The sequence below is a fragment of the Morus notabilis genome, unplaced genomic scaffold (genome assembly GCF_000414095.1).
Source record: "Morus notabilis unplaced genomic scaffold, ASM41409v2 Scaffold74, whole genome shotgun sequence".
NCBI lineage: Eukaryota > Viridiplantae > Streptophyta > Magnoliopsida > Rosales > Moraceae > Morus > Morus notabilis.
In genome coordinates, this window is record NW_010359622.1 from 210,262 (window position 1) to 228,290 (window position 18,029).

The 18,029-nt window shown below is 33.6% G+C and overlaps 3 protein-coding genes across 3 annotated transcripts; 1 reads left to right on the forward strand and 2 right to left on the reverse strand.

Moving 5' to 3' along the window:
* Positions 1-7,172: 7,172 nt before the first annotated feature.
* On the forward strand, positions 7,173-8,969 carry LOC21405205 (uncharacterized protein At2g34160). The gene is made up of 5 exons (XM_010094930.2): positions 7,173-7,400; positions 7,536-7,584; positions 8,060-8,122; positions 8,220-8,284; positions 8,644-8,969. The coding sequence occupies exons 1-5, from the start codon at positions 7,278-7,280 to the stop codon at positions 8,737-8,739; spliced, it is 396 nt and encodes a 131-aa protein (XP_010093232.1). The 5' UTR covers positions 7,173-7,277; the 3' UTR covers positions 8,740-8,969.
* A 795-nt stretch (positions 8,970-9,764) lies between these two features.
* Positions 9,765-11,923, reverse strand: LOC112090974 (adenine nucleotide transporter BT1, chloroplastic/mitochondrial-like). The gene is made up of 4 exons (XM_024163535.1): positions 11,709-11,923; positions 10,897-11,548; positions 10,385-10,546; positions 9,765-10,295 (listed from the first exon to the last, which is right to left on the reverse strand). Exons 2-4 carry the CDS (start codon positions 11,482-11,484, stop codon positions 9,825-9,827), a joined length of 1,221 nt encoding a protein of 406 aa, XP_024019303.1. The 5' UTR covers positions 11,485-11,548; positions 11,709-11,923; the 3' UTR covers positions 9,765-9,824.
* Positions 11,924-12,874: 951 nt separating this feature from the next.
* LOC21405206 (ribosome biogenesis regulatory protein homolog) lies at positions 12,875-17,652 on the reverse strand. Its single transcript, XM_024163531.1, has 8 exons — positions 17,479-17,652; positions 16,415-16,565; positions 14,834-14,885; positions 14,494-14,622; positions 14,229-14,346; positions 13,574-13,757; positions 13,364-13,477; positions 12,875-13,280 (listed from the first exon to the last, which is right to left on the reverse strand). The coding sequence occupies exons 1-8, from the start codon at positions 17,565-17,567 to the stop codon at positions 13,131-13,133; spliced, it is 987 nt and encodes a 328-aa protein (XP_024019299.1). The 5' UTR covers positions 17,568-17,652; the 3' UTR covers positions 12,875-13,130.
* Positions 17,653-18,029: the final 377 nt, after the last annotated feature.

Here is an 18,029-nt window from a genome sequence, read left to right on the forward strand (position 1 = left end):
TTTTTTTTTTTTTAACTTTCACGTACATATTTTTAAACCACCCTGCATTCTACTTATTACATCTTTGTTAAAATTTTAAAAAGTGTCTACAATTAAATCAGATTCAATTCTACTTTTTATACACATCCTTAATCTATTCTCGTTTTACTTGTTACACCTATCTTAAAATAAATAAATATATATATATATATATAATTTCTTAAAATTAAATTCGGTTGCGACCGCTAAATACAAGGATTACCAGTAAATCAGTAGAACAGTAGTATCTCAATAATTTTTTCCTACAATTTTTTTTTTGTTCTTTTGCTTTTTTTTTTTTTTTTTTGGCCTTCTGAGCGAATTATTCTTTTCCTTTTTTCTTCTCAGTGTGTTGTCTCACCTTTGTCTTATTACGTTATTTGCCTAATAGCCTTTATTGCCCCTTGTAACACACTCGTTTGTCCCGAAATAATTGAAAACTAATACATTAATATAGAAATGCACATCTAAGGTGTAGAATTATTTTTTCTAATTTCCAAGGTGATAGTAGACCTACAACTTTTAAGAAGTATGTACTACAAGAACTCAAAATTATATTGCCTGTTAAAAAATTAATATGAAGAAGAACTTATTTTTTTAGTGAGGATTAAAGTGTTTCCCTCTTACCTCTGTATCATTTAAAACTTCCAAGGTTTTTTCAGCAAAAATAAGGATAAAATAAAACTTCAAGGTTTGTGTCCTTTTTCTTATTTTTGAAAAACAATGAAAAGATATTTCTTAGTTTTTTTTTTGGTAATTATATTTCTTCTGCACGTCCTGATTTTCATTTTTTTTTCTTTATTTTACCTTTAGCAAAACGCATAAAAAAATATATTAAAAAAACTAAAACGCATATTTTCACACGTCCATTCTAGTACGCGTATTATATATTCGCGCCATACTTTTCTTATTATTTAGAAAAATTGGAATTATTTAGAAACGCCTTCGTTATAGAGTTCTTGTAAAACAAAAGGAATTATTTAGAAAAATTGGATTCCATCCATATTCCTATTCTTTTGCAAAAAAAAAAAAGGGGGGGAAAAATAGGGCATAATAATTTTTAGAAAGCAACATATTTTTTCGTGAAGTGTGTAATAATTATTTTTAAAAAATATTATCGTGTCATATAAACGGGCAATATGAATTTATAAGTCCTTAAATTGTAATATAATGAAAATAATGCTCAGATAAAAAAACAACATAAAGATCCATACACTGAATTACTACTAATAAATAATTGAAATATCTAGTAGCTTCAATATTTAATGATTCAAAACTACAAATCACGTATATCATGATAATAAAATCAACTCCAAAATTCATTTTCAAAAAAAAAAAAAAAAATCAACTCCAAAATCAACAATATACTAAGTAAACAACGTTGTAAATTAAAACTTATACTTCAATTATAATAACTTAATCAACATAATATGGCTACCAAACTACCGCAATGTGAAGGATTTTAGAATACAAAAACATATTAAGAGAGAGCTATAATGCAGATATTGAATGATTAATCTTGTTGATGGCTATTGGGGCACGTTGATTAGAACTTGTTTTTTTCATTGGCCTTTGCCATCGAGGATGATAAAACGTGGGAATACATCTTCACAAGTTAAGTAAATCACATAAAGAAAGAGAGAGAATACGTGAATTTTTTCGGATCGACATAAAAGCATACACAAAACAGCAACAAATTTCTTTTCAAAGGCGTATCTAGGATATTGCAACTATCACCTTTTTGGTCAAAATATCAAAATTAATAGGACACAACTTCAAAGGAGCTTGGATGGCGACAAACAGGACTTTGAATTCCACATGAGCCAAATAGATAAAGTAGTGCATCATGAGATCTGACCTTATCTTGAAAAAGTGGGACTCAAGAAGGGGTTAGAGCATATTCTCCAACACCGATATAGTAATGACATTAAATATAGTGGAGTCAATGAACAACAAGGGAAAAAAAAAAATGCCCATGGCAATATTGTTAGTGGCTGAGATCGGTTCTTCAACACTGGTTTTTTGAAAGAATAACAAAAGCAAGAGGAACATCCACCAAGCTTGCCAAAGAAGTCGACGAGTTGTGGGAGCGCTTTCCAGTGTCATCAACATTCACAGTAAGTAATTTAGTAAACTTGTATTATTAATTTGGTCAATTATTTCCTGAATGTATTTTGTCAAAACATAGGCCATGTTTGTTTCACTTGTTTAGTTCAGTTCAACTTAGTTTGAACAATGAGCCTAATTTGAACCGACATTTAGTAAACATGCAGTTTGAATTACATTCCCCGTTTAAATTAGGTTAAAGGGCCCACAGAGTTTAGCTCTCCTCTTAAGTTTAACCATTCAAACATTTTTTTAACAGTAAAAAGTGCTCACTCTTTCTGTTTTTCACACCTGTCAAACACAAATTCAAATTTTATTCGCTATTTAAAATAAAACGTTAACTATACATCCAAACATCAATTCAAACTACACTTTAAACCATACAGTTTGAATTTTTTTGTTTAAATTAAAAAGCTCAGACCAATAAAATTCAAACTAGCGAACGAACGAAACGAGGGCATAATTATTCCTGATTTTGCTGAATAAAAATATGTTAAAAAGTGATACCACATAAAGTAATCTATCAAATGCCTGATTATAATCTGTTTGATTATTATCAATTTTCTTGCAGGCCAAGACAACAAATGATGACATATTCCAAGTTTATGATCAGAATAACAAGAAATGGGCAGTAAACATGAAGGACATGATGTGCACGTGCCATCAATTTGAGCAAGATAAGCTACCGTGTGGACATGCTTTCAAAACTAAAATTTCAACAAAACACATATGCCAAAAGAGTTGTCATTCCATTAACTATTGTCATAATATCTCTAGAATAAGTTCTAATAGTTAAACTACTTATAATTAACATAAAAATATCAAAGATGAAAGCTTAAAATCCAACAAGTAAACTAGTTGTCAAAGTCTTCTATATGAATAATATTCTCAGGATTTTCCATCATATGCATTTTTGGCGGCTTGTCTCCCATGTTATCATCACTATCATATTCGTATTTAATATTGCGAAATCCATGGTTGAAGAGCTCAACTGCCATTTTTTGTCGGAAAAATATAATGGGAATCTCCTCCAAACAAGTGAACGGGGTGGGGTGTCTTCCATTAAGCATTCTGTATACTTGACGATATACATCCCACAATCTCCACTATAAACAACAAAAACATAAATGAAAAAAAAATTAGATGCACAAAATATAAATTGAAAGTGAGTAAAATAAAATTTTATAAAAAAAACCATAAAAATAACATTCAATTAAGTAACTAACCCGTTATCTTGTTGCGGTGGATCGCCAAATAGAATCTCAAGAGGGTCAACATTAATTGGAAAATTGACTTAAATTACATATATGCTCAGCAGGAGATTAGAAAATGGATGTCTACAAGTTCTCATATTTGTATATAAATCTGTAAAATAAACTGTAATGACATTTTTATCTTTTATTAACCATCTATAACCACCCATACAAAAAGAATATATTTAGAATAATATTATCTCAATAACCATAAAATAAACATATTAACAATAGTATTAAATTGAAGACATATTCTTAAAACTAATCATTTTGTAATACTTCTATAAAATTTTCTCCAAAGGGAAAATACATGATATAACATATTTTATAAGTACTTTTGAAGCATATAGCATAATATATCAAACTTAGTAAATTATAGCCTATCATTAATTTTAAATAGTTTGGGGTTGTTCTTTTGCAACAAAACTCAAAAAAAGTTTGAACTCAAGTTACAACTTTATTCATGTTCATGTTATTTTGTAAAATTTGAGTTTGAACTTGAGTTTGAGGCTAAACTTGAGTAAGTTTCCTCTTCAACTCGAGTTCATAAACTCGAACTCAAATTAATGAACAATATTTTTTCTATTCTTAAAAATGCAATAACTTTTTCGTTTAATTCTGATTGAGATGATTTTTTTTTCTATGCATTCACAACAAAAAGACGAATAAAACATCACTCCCCTATTAAAATTTTTCATCACCATTGAGTTTTTATTAAAATACTATCTAAATACAAATTTAAGTTTTGACCCACCCAAACACAAACTCAAAAAGATTCTCAATTCAAATCATAACTCAAATGTGCACATCCAAATACAAAATCAAGTTACAATTTCAACTCAAGTTATAACTCAAACTCAACTCAAGATCATCACTCAAGTCACCCTAACTCAAAAATGCAAAAGAACCCCTTTGTTTTCCAAATTCACCCTTAAGATTTTTTTCTCTTTCTTTTTTCTCTTCTCATTTTCTCTCTCCCTATCTCGCGACTTCTCTCTCTCTCTCTCTCTCTCTCTCTCTCTCTCTCTCTCTCTCTCTCTCTCTCTCTCTCTCATCCCCTTCCCCTCCGCGACTATCTCTCCTCTCCATGACTCTTTCTCCTTAGTCCCCTTCGCTCGGCTCTCTCTCCACCACGACCTTCACAACAACAAAAAAGCTTATTTGTGACGACGTAATGTCATCGCAAATAATAATATTGACGTCAGAAATATTATATTTGCGACAACATTTCGTCGCAAATTAGTCATCGCAAACAATTAGACGTAAATAATATATTTGCAATGATATAGTTTTGAGATGTCATCACTAATACATTAGCGACGACGATCGTCACAAATAAGTCGTCACGAATGTTCCGTCGAACATGTCGTTGATGATGATGTGTCCTAACTTATTTGCGATGACATATGTCGTCGCAAAAGTTTTTAAAACCTTTTGCGGCCATAGGCTTCAAAGTGTTGTCGCTAGTAATGTGGACTATTTGCGACGACATTTTAGATTAGTAGTCACAAAAAATGTTTTTCTTACCATACTTTCCTAATAATATTAATTATTAAATATATAAATTAGAAGAAAATTTAACAATAAAATTGATATTTATTAATAAAAGATTAATATAAAATAGTCAACACAATAATAAAATAAGTCTTAAAAAGTAAATTAGTCAAGAAATACTAAAAAGTATTGATAATAAGAAAAACAAAAACAGATATTTCGATGTCCTAAATTAATAGAATTGTCGTCTGCATCCTCGCCTTCTCCGTTTCGCTTAGGCGGCAGAGGAACCAACGGTTGGGAACGGTTAACTGGCAAGAAGTTGATGTTAGGATTCATTGAGCGCATGACTTCGATCATGATCTACTAGTTGTCGAACATGTTGCATTGCTCGACGTAGAGGTTGTTCAACCAGTTTTGGACATGCTGGGGCAAATTAACCGAAGACGATGTGTCCAATTGTGAAGCAGATGATGAGGTGGAAGCGCTTGAACCAAAGATCTCTCTCTACTCCGCGACCCTTTCTCCTCTGCGACTCTCTACTCCTCCGCCGTCATATTTCTCAAATGTTGATGTACTCTGATAGCGATCATCATCAGATCTAGCGAGCGCCGTGGCTGAGATCGAATATGTTACAAACTCCATTTGTTTGAGAACGCAAACCATACTGATCGTAAACAGATCCAGTTAGACTGATTTTGCAAAACATTGTTGGAGAAGAAGATCGAAGCCATGTTCGATGCGTCATCGTGAACAAATCTAGACAGCAATCACACTTGCGAAATAACCCTCATTCGCTTCTTGAAATTTCTGCCCGGGAAGGAATAGCACAGATCGGGCGAACGCCGATCTGATGCTTGTCGTTAATCTGAAATGTGATTTTTATATTTTTTTCTTATTTTTGTGATTCTGAGATATGAGTTTTTTTTTTTGGAATTTTTTTTGTGATTTTGTAGTTTCTGATATTTGAGGCTTTGATGGTTTTATTTGTAAAATGAGATCTGTGATTTTTTGTAACTTGATAAATATTGTATTTACCAGTAAATGCTTCATTGAATCCAATTCTCAATCTGGTAAATACTATATTTATTAGTGAATATAATATTTATTGGTAAATATAATATTTACTAGTCACCGGAGTCGGCCGCTGAAGTTTTCAAAGAAATATGGTATTTATCGATAAATATGGTATTTACTAGTTGCCGGAGTTTGTCGCTGAATTTTTGAATAAAAATTGTATATATGGTATTTACCTTTAAATACAATGTTAAACAATCATCGGAGTCGGTGGTCAGATTTTCATATAAATATGATATTTACTAGTAAATACAGTATTTATCAGTAAATACAGTGTTAAAAGGTCACCAAAGTCGGTGGTCAAATTTTTAGATAAATATAATATTTACTGGTAAATACAGTATTTACTGATAAAAAACAGTATTTACTGGTAAATACGGTATTTATTAGTAAATACAGTGTTAAACGGTCGCCAAAATCGATGTCTGAATTTTTGGATAAATGTGATATTTACTAATAAATACAATATTTACTGGTAAATACAATGTTAAATGGTCACCAGAGTCAATGGCCGGATTTTTAGATAAATATGATATTTACTAGTAAATACGGTATTTATTGGTAAATACAATATTTACCAGTAAATATAGCGTTAAACGATCGTCGGAGTCGGTGGTCAATTTTTTAGGTAAATATGGCATTAAATGCTAAAATACGGTATTTACCAGTAAATACAGTGTTAAACGGTCACAAGTTGCTAAAAATGGTCTACGATCACATGGTGGACTTGACTATAATCTACCTATTTTAAAAAAATATGCTATAACTTACTATTTTTTTTTAAAAAAAAATAGATGTTTAAGGGGAGGAGTGAGGTGGAAAATGAGGTTTATGGGTATTTTTAGGTTTTTAATAATGTTTAAAATTTAAAATATCAAATTATGCTATAATTTACTATGTTAAAAATAATATGTTATAATTTACCAATTACTTTATCAATTATGCTATTTACTTCTTTATCCCAATTTTTATCATGTTTGAATAAATATAAATATCTAAATTTTTATAAATATCTTTTTATTATTAGTGTAATTATTTAATTAAAAATTATAAATTAAAAATAAAAAATAAAAATCTTTCTATATAAAGAAATATTTATCAAGATTGGCCTCGATTTAAGTCCGAAGGAAGCCCAAAAGTCAAGGGATGGCACAGGCACCCGAGTCGGTGTGAGATATGGGCTTAGAACGAATCAGGCCCATTCATATTGGTTGAAAGCTCCGCGTTCTGTTTCTACTATTCTCTTCATCAGGCGGAGAGAGGGACAAATAGATATAGGGTTAGGGTTTTAGAATTTTCGGATTCTCGTTTTCGATTAAGGTGACGACAATGGAAGAAATCACGGAGGGAGTGAACGCCATTAACATTGGATCAGGTGATACCTACAAGAAGAACCGGATTCAAGTCTCCAACACCAAAAAGCCCTTGTTTTTCTACGTCAATCTCGCCAAGGTAACGCTTCTCTCTCTCTCTCTCTCCCTCTCTCTCTATATATATATATGTATGTAATATATATATATAGACACACACACACACATTCATTTAGTTCTTTCTTTTGACTGATTTATATGAAATTGGTATGTGCAGAGGTATATGCAACAACACAATGAGGTTGAGCTTTCTGCTCTTGGAATGGGTAATTTTCTTACTTTTATTCTCTTTTATTATAATCACCTCTTGTGATTTATTTTTGTTAGAATAAATCAGTTAAAAGTTTGTTGTTTTATCCAATTGAGACATAAGTTGCTTCGTGTAATCTTCATAGAACCAGATTTTCATTTAAAAAATAAAATGAAATTTTCATAGAGCCAGGGTTGGGATCTTTTTGATGCTTAATATGAATATAGTGCTTTGGTTTTAGGTAGTTCTTTATTTATTTTTTTTCCTTAGGACCAGTTATTTTTACCCTTCTGGGTCAATTCTGTTTCTCTAGGAATATTGTTTAAATGAAACTGTTGTTGCTTTTTCTTAATCATTACTAGCTTTCTTCAAGCTTGAATTATATGGAGCATATGTGATACGTCTTCTTTTTCTCGGTTTTCTTTTCTATAAAATATAAAAACCATGGAGGCTAATTCGGTGATGTGTTTGTTATCTTTGCACTTTTGCAGCTATTGCCACGGTTGTCACTGTTGCTGAAATTCTGAAAAATAATGGATTAGCTGTTGAGAAAAGTGAGCTTTTTTTTTGGGCTGCTTCTATCTCTTTTTCCTTATTGAACTGACGGCTATTGATCCTAAAAGATGTTAACTGCAATTTTTTTTCCCCCAGAGATAATGACCTCAACTGTTGACATGAAAGATGACTCAAGAGGTCGACCAATCCAAAAGGCTAAGGTAATTGATGATGCAATGTGAATATATTTCATTCATTTCATACATCATACAGTCGACCATGCGGTTTCATGGTTAAATGTTGGGAATTATTAAAAATTTCTTTGTTATTGAATGATGATTGTATACATTTTCCTCTCTTTGTTGCATCATATTGGGGTTTTGTAACATAGTCTGAAAAAATGTAGAATCAGTAGCTAATTTTGCTAGTCTCTACGTGTATGTAATGGTGTTGTCTATGTGTTAACTAATTTTTTCATATTGATATGTTATAGACAGGTTGTGTCCTGCTTCTTTTCTCAACATTATTTATAACATTTGACCTCTTATGATACATTGGTGTTGATTTATTTCACCCGCAGATTGAGATAGTGTTGGGAAAGACTGAAAATTTCGACGAGCTGATGGCGGCTGCTGCGGAGGAAAGGGAAGCTGCAGAGGGTGAAGAGCAGAATTGAAGTGTGGTGGTTTTTTAGTCTGTGGTTTTGCTTGTTTATTATGAGAGATCTTTATTATTCTTTGCTGTTGATTATAGGTGTAGGCTTTGAGTAATTGTTGCCCACACGATCTTGATAAACATTTTTAGGAGCTTAGATTCAAAGTCACTTTTCTAGTCGAGATCAAATTTTGTGATATTAGCTTTGGCTTTTGATTCGGTGTATGCTGGTATTTTATGTTACCTTTTTCATATTCTTGGTTCTACCTTTTTCATATTCTTGGTTAATAATCTTTGTGATTTATGGACGTGTCATGATTCATTTTATTTTTTGCCTGCCAAAATATGATCATAGAAAACGTGGGACATTATCAATTCACATCCTTTCTCCTGAGCAGTTCATTACTAATCGTTAGGGAAATAAATTCGGAAGTTATGTATGGAGTTTAAAATCTCGTTCATTTCGCTGATTCGAGTTTAGAATTCGAGTTTTGCTACAGTAAAAAGCTCTTAGAAACAGTCACATCTAACTTTTTTGTTACAGTAAAAAGCTCTCACACAACATCACATCTCAACTCGAATTAAAAACTCGAATTAGCGAACCGAACGGGCCCTAAATGTCTATTGCACGAAAATATGAGGAAAAATATTCACATAAATAGCTCTTTCGAATTTTGTTTCTTGGAAAATTACAAGTTATTGTTAGGGGATTCGCAAAATTGTGATTCTCATACTAGGATAGAGGATAATAAATGGAGGCCATATTTACTAGCTCAAAACTGGGGATTTGATTCCGTATCTGGTCATATTTTTTCAATATTTTATAGCTAGATACTTGGTTAATTCGCATATAAGCTCTTGGACCATTATATTAACTACATTTATTCATTATATGGACACAAAATTCTTAACAAAGTTTGGATCCTCGACAATTGAAACGGTTTCATCAACAAATAACTCCATTTCTTACCAATGTAAAACCAAAACAGAACTTTTCACCAGCACTGTATTGACATCTAAATTGACATATCAACTCAAGATCCAACCTTTCTCATAAATCAAGAAGTGCGTAAATAAATAAAAAATGTGCTTATTTTGGTATTACATTTACACTAGCTCTTTTTTCTCTATCATTACCCTCTTGCATGCCTCATAGCACATGAAAGATATCCCAGCAGCAGGCACCAACTTCATGCAGCTAGGTCCTAATCCTCTATACAGGCCCGGAATTCCTTCCCTTTCGAGTATGCTCACAAGCGCGTGAAGCATGTTCTTGTACTGCCTCCCGCTGAAAGCTCCAGCCTGAATTTGCTTCCGTGCCACCTCGAGTGGGAAAGTTGCACAACTTGAAACCACAGCAGCAGCTGAACCCATCAAGAGGGTGGTCACATTTCCAATTTCATCCTGATTGAAGGCTTTCTTGTAAGCTTTTCTCAGTGTGTCGTAAGCAAAATAGTTGGTGGCAGCATAAGGGATTACTCCAATCAGACTTGGGATTAGTCCTCTATATAGCTCCGCAGCTCCCTCCTCTCCGGCGATCTTCATTAAAGCGTGTAATGAGTTCTTGTACACTCCTCTCTGAAAACGGCATGACAAGGATCAGTGATGATTTTGGAGGGATATAAAATTGGTAAAATTTGCAGTTTTGGGACTGATCAAGAGCTTACTTGGACGGTTAGTCTGGTTTTTAGCAGCTCAAGTGGGTAAGTACAGAAAGTTGAGCTGAATCCAGCAACAGCGCCAGCAATCAATGAGGCAGGGACAAGGATTTTGTTGTTTTCTCCGAGTTTTGGAGTCAAGTACTTCTTAACCGTATCATACGCAAATAACTGCACAGAGAAACCACTCAAATTAGATTTTGAATATATATATATATATATATATATATATATATATATAGATGTATATGTACACACACACACACACACATATATATATATATATATTGCAAGCTACAATGGTTATTATACTGCTCAAAGAAATCCCAGGTGAGTATAGCAAGTTGGTTAGTTTTTGACAAGGATTAACAATAAAAAGAATATTAAGCGATGGAACAAAAGTGACATAGAAAAGGAGGTTTTGGTCAAATGAATCATCTAGTCAGGAGTAAACATTCAAATATGTTAATATGGCAATATCATCCAAGTACACAAATAGATAAAGAGTCTTGAATTCACACCTCAATTGCCTTGTTTGGCGCAACTCTAATCACATTAACCAGGTTGCCTCTATACAAGCCTTTCCATCCTTCAGTTTTCATGATAGATTGGAACACTTCAGCCGCGGATTGTCCGCAGCTTCCCACCATCAAATGCGTCTTTATTGTCTCCAACGGTGCAACTGCACTGCGTGACACCGCGCCTGCGATGCCTCCACTCATCAATCTCCTTAGTGAGTCATTCCCAATCTTCATTCTCAGTTTCAGGCCATCTCCTTTCTTTCTTTTCACCGTCACCTTCTCTTCTCCAACTTCCAATGCTTTTCCTCTCTCCAACTCCGGCGCCAGTCTAATTTGATAACCGGATTCATGAATAGTGACATACTTCATGTATGACTTGGCATTTGGAAGTTTCACTCTGCTGCCACTGGGATTTTGAGGATTTAGTGAAATCCCGAATTCCATTCCCACTTGACCAACGCTTGCGAATAAGCCACCGGTGCTGTAACTCCTCTCATCAGAACTCAATTGATGAATGTTAATCACACAGCTAGAGAATGTTACATCTTTGTTCCCATGTTCAACATCTGTAGATTTTCTTCTACCCATTAGTCCCAAGCTTGAAATCGAGCTATTTTCTTCGGTTCCCAATCTATTCAGAACAACTTTTAGTCTGCATAATCATATAAAGTTTAAGCCAAGAATCCCTTTGTTTGGACGGCAATGAACTATGGAAAACAAAGAATCTTTGCGGAATATGAGCACATAAAACCTACTAGAATAGAAAATAGAATACGAGGGTACAAAATATATTATATAAACAAAGAGATTACCACATGGTCATGACGAATAAAGCCACAAAACACCCTCTATTTCTCCATCCCTCTCTCTCTCTATCTCTCTCTCTCCGGAGTCATTGAAGAGTAGAGAAGGGATGGCATAATCTTCAAAGTTATGCTTTCTGCATACTTTTGCTCCCTTTTTTTCCCTCTTGGGTATGACAAAGTGCCAATTAGAAGCTACTTTCTTAAGGCTCAAGTGGTTGAAAGTTGAGCAACATTTTTTTGATAGTTTTTGCGAGCTAGTATTTTGAGGCTGAAAATGGCACCAATTTTTAGAAGTCTTTAGATATGCCAATTGTCATACGTGTACATTACACATATTTGAGAAAGCAAATATGCTGAATGAGTGGTAGTTTTAGCATTGTCGTAGACTTGAAAATCAGACGAAAATATCCAATTCATAGATTGTTAGGTTAGAAATTTTCTCCTTTTAGTTAAGCACTACTTTGGCAATTGGAGCCACAAGAATGAGATAAAACGGATATTTTGTCGTTAACCTCATGTGAACTTTGCCCAAGAGGGTTCTCCAAAATGATTTTGTGCAAGAGACAAAATGAGATCTTTTTTTCTTGCATTCTTTTGAGGAGCTCTTTTATCACCACAGATTAATAAATTAAGAAGTGCTAACATCACTTTTTTTGTTACTCTTTATCACTCTCTGCCTCCACTTTTTGACATGTGAACTCCATTATCCTATTTTCTGTTTAAATAATAATGTATCATGTTATTAAAGTCCACGTGTCAAACAGTAAATGCATAAAGTGAAAAAGAAAGTAATAAAAAATGCAATAATAGTACTTCTCTAACAAATTAAAGGCAACTTGACTACTTCAATGGACTGAGTTGAACCAAGACCTACTAGGAAAGTGACTTGGAATGCATTTTGATTCTCATACCCATTGAAAGAGTGTGTTACATTCACTAGGGAAAAAGCAAAGGATGTCAATTTTCATCTTATTGGAATGATTTGAGACCAAATTGGAGATTTATGCATAGCCTAATGGCCCCACTTCTCCAGATACACCCTGAACTTTTCAAGTTTGGAAAGTAACTCTAAATTTTTTATGTCCCCCGAATTTAACAAAATATTTGAGTGCCCCCAAATTGATAAAATAGATGTTGTAATTTGAACAGAACACTTACATGAGGACATCGTTAGAGGAAGAAACTGAAATTTCAAATGACGATCAGAGCATACGCCTATATCATTTGCATAAGACATTGGTTAGGTCATCCCTTGACTTGTCACCGAATTTAAGTATGTGCACGCGCACTGAGAAACTAATAGACTGAAAATAATTTTTTGCTTTAAAGAAAATAGGAAAAAAAACAAAAAGAACCAGCTTCCTTCAGGTAATCTAAGCGTGTCCCAAAATTGTACAAGGTTACACCTGTTGTTACTATAAACTAGCTTCACTTAGCCTTGCCTTTCTTTGAAGAACCCTTATTTAATGGTTTCTTCTTAAGTGTCTTCTTTGGTTTCAACTTGCTTGAGCTTGGTGAAGATTTGCCTTCTTTATTTTTCCGTTTCTTCTCTTTCTTCACATTGTACATGTTGACCGCCTGTTTTTTAAATAATCAAATGAGAGGAAAATTCAACATGACCAAGAAAAGATGAATAAACCGCGATAGAAAAAGAATCGAACCTTGTTAACGTTGAGCATCTCATGGGAATTCTTAGAGAATAGCTTGTTCAGGACTTTCTCTGTTTGCGCTCTCTCTTGTGAGCCCATCCCTTTTCCTTCTACAACCGGTAGAAACTGAAACAAATAACAAAAACCAAATTAAGCATAAAATGAGAAAGAAAAACAAACATACATATCAAAGCGTGTACATGATAGGACGGGTGTACCGACCTTGCGATATTTTCCTTTGTGTTTAGCGGGCTTTTCACCTGGCAGTTTCTTGTCAAACTTTCCCCCGCTAGCTGTTGAGGTTGCTGCCATTCCAGCCACATTCCCGAGTTCCTCTTTCGTAACCTTCTTGGGTACAACCTGGCTTCCGGTTATAGGCAAAGCTGTAGCAGCTAATTGAACATGGCTGCACAAAAAAGTTTATTGTTAAGGACTCCATTGATTACTTTTTCCTATTTCTGTATGTGAGTAAATTCATGTATCTGTGCATATATCCCTAAATTTTTAGTTCTCACACACCACGCCAATAAGAGTTGTGATTTTCTTTTATTCAAAGAATTTAAGAAAATGAAAATAATATTAATAATAATACTAATAATAACAATAATAAGCAGCCCTCTGGTGACTTGCAAGCAGTTTTGTCCTTTCAAGAAAAAATTTAAAATGGAAAAGACATTTTCCACATTTGAATAAAATTGAATTTCAGATCAATATGAACAAGTAAAGAATTTAGTAAAGGCATCGACAGAAATATGAAGAAAATATTATATTTTTTTCTTTAAAAAATAAGGAGAAAAGTCAAAAGCTTAAAAAGACAGCCTCCAAGTAAAATTAATCATAAATTTGATCATGCGAAGAAGTAATAGAAGGATTAAACCTTGGCAAAGCACCAGCTTTGGCCGCTTCTTTCAGATTCTGCGACCTATTTTTCTCTTGCTTTTCAATTTTTTTCTTTTTGTCTGCGCGTTTTTTAGCAAAAGGATCTTCCCCTGGTTCTGCAGAAATTGCAAGCATCACTCATTTAGAATGATTGTTGATATAACATATCAACATACTGCAGTATTTTTACAAGTCAAAGGTCCATGAAAGAGGTGGGGGTTAGGGGGTGGGTGGGTGGGTTGGTTATGGGGGACTTGACTTACCATCAGTAATCTTTGCATCGATTATTGGTACTTTATCTTCATCATTTGCACGATCATAACCGTAACGGCGTTTCCAAGTACCAGTCTGCTCATCGTAAACAATCTTATCCTTCTTTCGATTCTTTATACCTGCAAATAAAACTCAAATTAACAAACATACAAATATCTTCAAGCTGCAATATCAAATAGATATTAAATCTGCATAGATTTATGATCTAAAGGCCCAAGAGCCTAAATCTAACAAATTTCAACTAGAGCTTTTATTGCATTTATCGGGAAAGGAAGGCCCCTTGGCCATATATCAATATACAATCAGCGGACAACAGTAAATGACACTAACCTCTGGCTTTTGCAAATACTTCCCATTTTGTTGGAGGCTTAGGCTTTGGTAGCTGTATAGAATAAGAAACAAGATAGGCAGTTCAGTTCTGTGCTTAAATATAAAAAACGAAACAACAATTACAATATGACATCAGGGGGGAGTCAAAACAAAAGTCAAACCCCTTTCCATGGTTTTAAAAAGCGCCAGAGGCGCATGCCTTGAGGCGCGCCTCGTGGCGAGGCGCTGGAAAAGCGCCTCAACTCCTACGCCTTACAGGGTAGGTGTTGAGGCGTGCACCTTAGCCACTTGAGGCGCACGCCTTTGAGTGGCGCCTCAGGTGGTTAGTGAGGCGTCCTCTTCTGGTGGGTTATTTTAACATGCTGGCCCAAAAGTTTTAAAAAGTCCAAAGTACCTAGGCCCTTAATGACTAAGGAAAACCCTAATAACAAAAGAAGCAGCCAGCCACTTGCACAGCCGTCTCTCCTCCTCCTCCTTCTTCTTCCTCGCACGGGCAAACACTCTTCTTCTTCTCTTAGTAGTGATGATGATTGATGAGTTGGGAGATTAGGCCTTTAGAATTGCATTATGAACCTTGTGATATTAGGGTTTGATAATTTTTTAGTCTTTTTTACGCTTCTAGTAGTGAAATAGACTTCTCTTTATGTGGATGTTTGGTTAAATTTCTTGTTTTTAATGATTATTAAGTATGGATTTAGTTTTGGTCAGTATTATTTTTTTTTCCTAAATTTTTTATAGGCATTTTTTGAGGCTTACGCCTCACCTCGTAAAGGCAAAACGCCTCGAGGCCCAATTCCGCCTTTTAAAACCTTGCCCCTTACATGATTTCGAACCTACTCTTAGTCTAAGAGCCCGTTCAGCAAATAGCTGCAAATAATTTGAACCAAAAAGTTCAAATGAACCAGCATTTGGCAAATATTTTTTAGGCTTGGTTCAAAGTTCAAACCCGTGATTTGATGTTTTATACCAAAAAAACCTCCCAATTCAAAGTTTACCCCTCCTTGTTTTCATTGTTTTGAACCAAAAGTTCAAAATTAAAACCACTTTTGTAAAACTTTCCATTTCAAACCACAAAAGTTCAAAGTTCAACCCACCACGTTTTGAACCAACGAGGCCTAATAACAAGATTTTATGACCATGGATCATTTTTCCGTCCTCAACCTTTCTTCAATATCAATGTTCTTAGCATATAGTTCCATGAGACTCAAAATCAAGTTTCAGTGGGATAAACTTGGGCTCGGGCATCTTGTAAAAACATGATGGTAACTTAAAAAATTTGCACATTTGAAGAACAGGGAAATACAAAAATGGAGCCCGCATTAACCTTTAACCCCCATTTCCATCGAGAGTTATTAGTTTAGACAGATAAATATGTATTTTAGAAGGTCTAATTTAATACAAGATTTAAGCACCTCTCTTTTAACAAGAAACAGAAAATAAGTTATTCAATCAAAAGATGAAAATACAAATTTAAGCACCTATATGGAGAAGCTATCATATTTAACTACATGTACTCGGATGATATCTTAAGACTATAAAAAATTGGTATGTGAGACAATACTAAATAGCAGCGCAACTTACGGGCTTCTCCCTAGGCAACCGAGTCGTTGGGAGAGGCAACTTGACTAGGGGACCATCTACATCCACAGTAGAAGGTAAGTTGAAAAGCGTATTGGCAATAGCTTGAACTAACTCGGTTCCTCTCTTTAGGCACTCCTTCACCAACTCCTCCCTAAGATTGATGGAATATGAAATAAAAATAAATATATAAATAAAGATTGTAATTCAAGAAAGGATCTCCCTAGTCCCTAAATAGATAAGCACCGAACAAGCATCACAAGGATGTATTGAGTTACCAAGAATCTCACACAACTTACAGAAAATCACACGCATTATTAAACTAGAATCTAGAACTGCAGTATCAGAAATATGCAAAATGCAAACACTAAAGTAAAAATAGGTGACAAACTAGAAAACTCGCAATAAACTAGCCAGTACTTTTACAAGGCATAAAGAGCTATTACCTATTTCATACAAACAAGAAGGTAAAAAATAAGACATTTCACAAGACAACCAATGAGCTACTACTACTTTATTCCCGTTGCACACTATTCTACTAAGTTTTGTTCCAAACCCAAATCCAGATGGCAAAACAAAACCAAACATTAAACTACTTTATAGGAAATTTGTTGGTAAAATCAGAATACTTGATGATTTTAGTTCCAACCTTTATCAGCATATAATTTAACTCCAAACTTAAACCAAAAGATTTAATTTCTCAGAATGTGGTCATAGCCATATTATAAAATATCAAAAAGAAAAAAGAAATTATTCAACAAACACCAAAAGGGAAAATAAGTAAATTCATAAATACCCATCATCGCAAATATAACAAAAATTAGAAAAGGAATCAGGAACATTTCGTATCACCAACATTTAAACTGGTTTAAAAAAATGTTCAACGGAGCAAGGAGAGTTGACAAAAAAAAAAAAAAAAAAAAACTCTTAACCAAAAAAAAGTTCTTGAAATCAAAACCAAAGCTACATATATGCACAGAGAAATAAAAATGAACAAGTGAAAAAAACATCAAATAAGCAAAAGAAAAACAAATAAAAACCAAAAAAATTAAAAAAAAAAAAAAAACCTGGAAGAGGGAGGGGAAGGAAAGTTGTGATGAAGGTCGAAGGCCATGAGGTTGCCAAGCTCAATCTGAAATTGAGGCTCAGTCTCCATCTTCACGAGCTTTTCCTTGCCTTCTTCAATGGTGAAGCAAGGAACGGAACAAAACCTAAAGGAAACTAACACGACGACGTTTATCTTTTCGTTATTCCTCAGCTGCAAATTGATGAATCAATTTCGGAAATGGATATTTACCATTTTATACCCTTGTGTTTTGGATTATTTAAAAACTATACTTTTAATTTTTTATCTCATAAAAAATAGAAAAAAAAACAGAGAAAGTTATAAAATTTACTTTTAAAAATGTACAAATCAAAATTTTTACTCTTTATTTTTAATTATTATCCTTTTCTCAGTATAGTTATTCAACTAAGAAAGTTATTAATAAAAAATAATGAGTAAAAATCCTAATTAATGCATTTTTAAAAGATATTTGGATCTTTTTTCCTATCAGATATATGTCTTTAAATTGGATTTAGTACACAAATATATACCTCTCCTAGATCAACCCTTGAT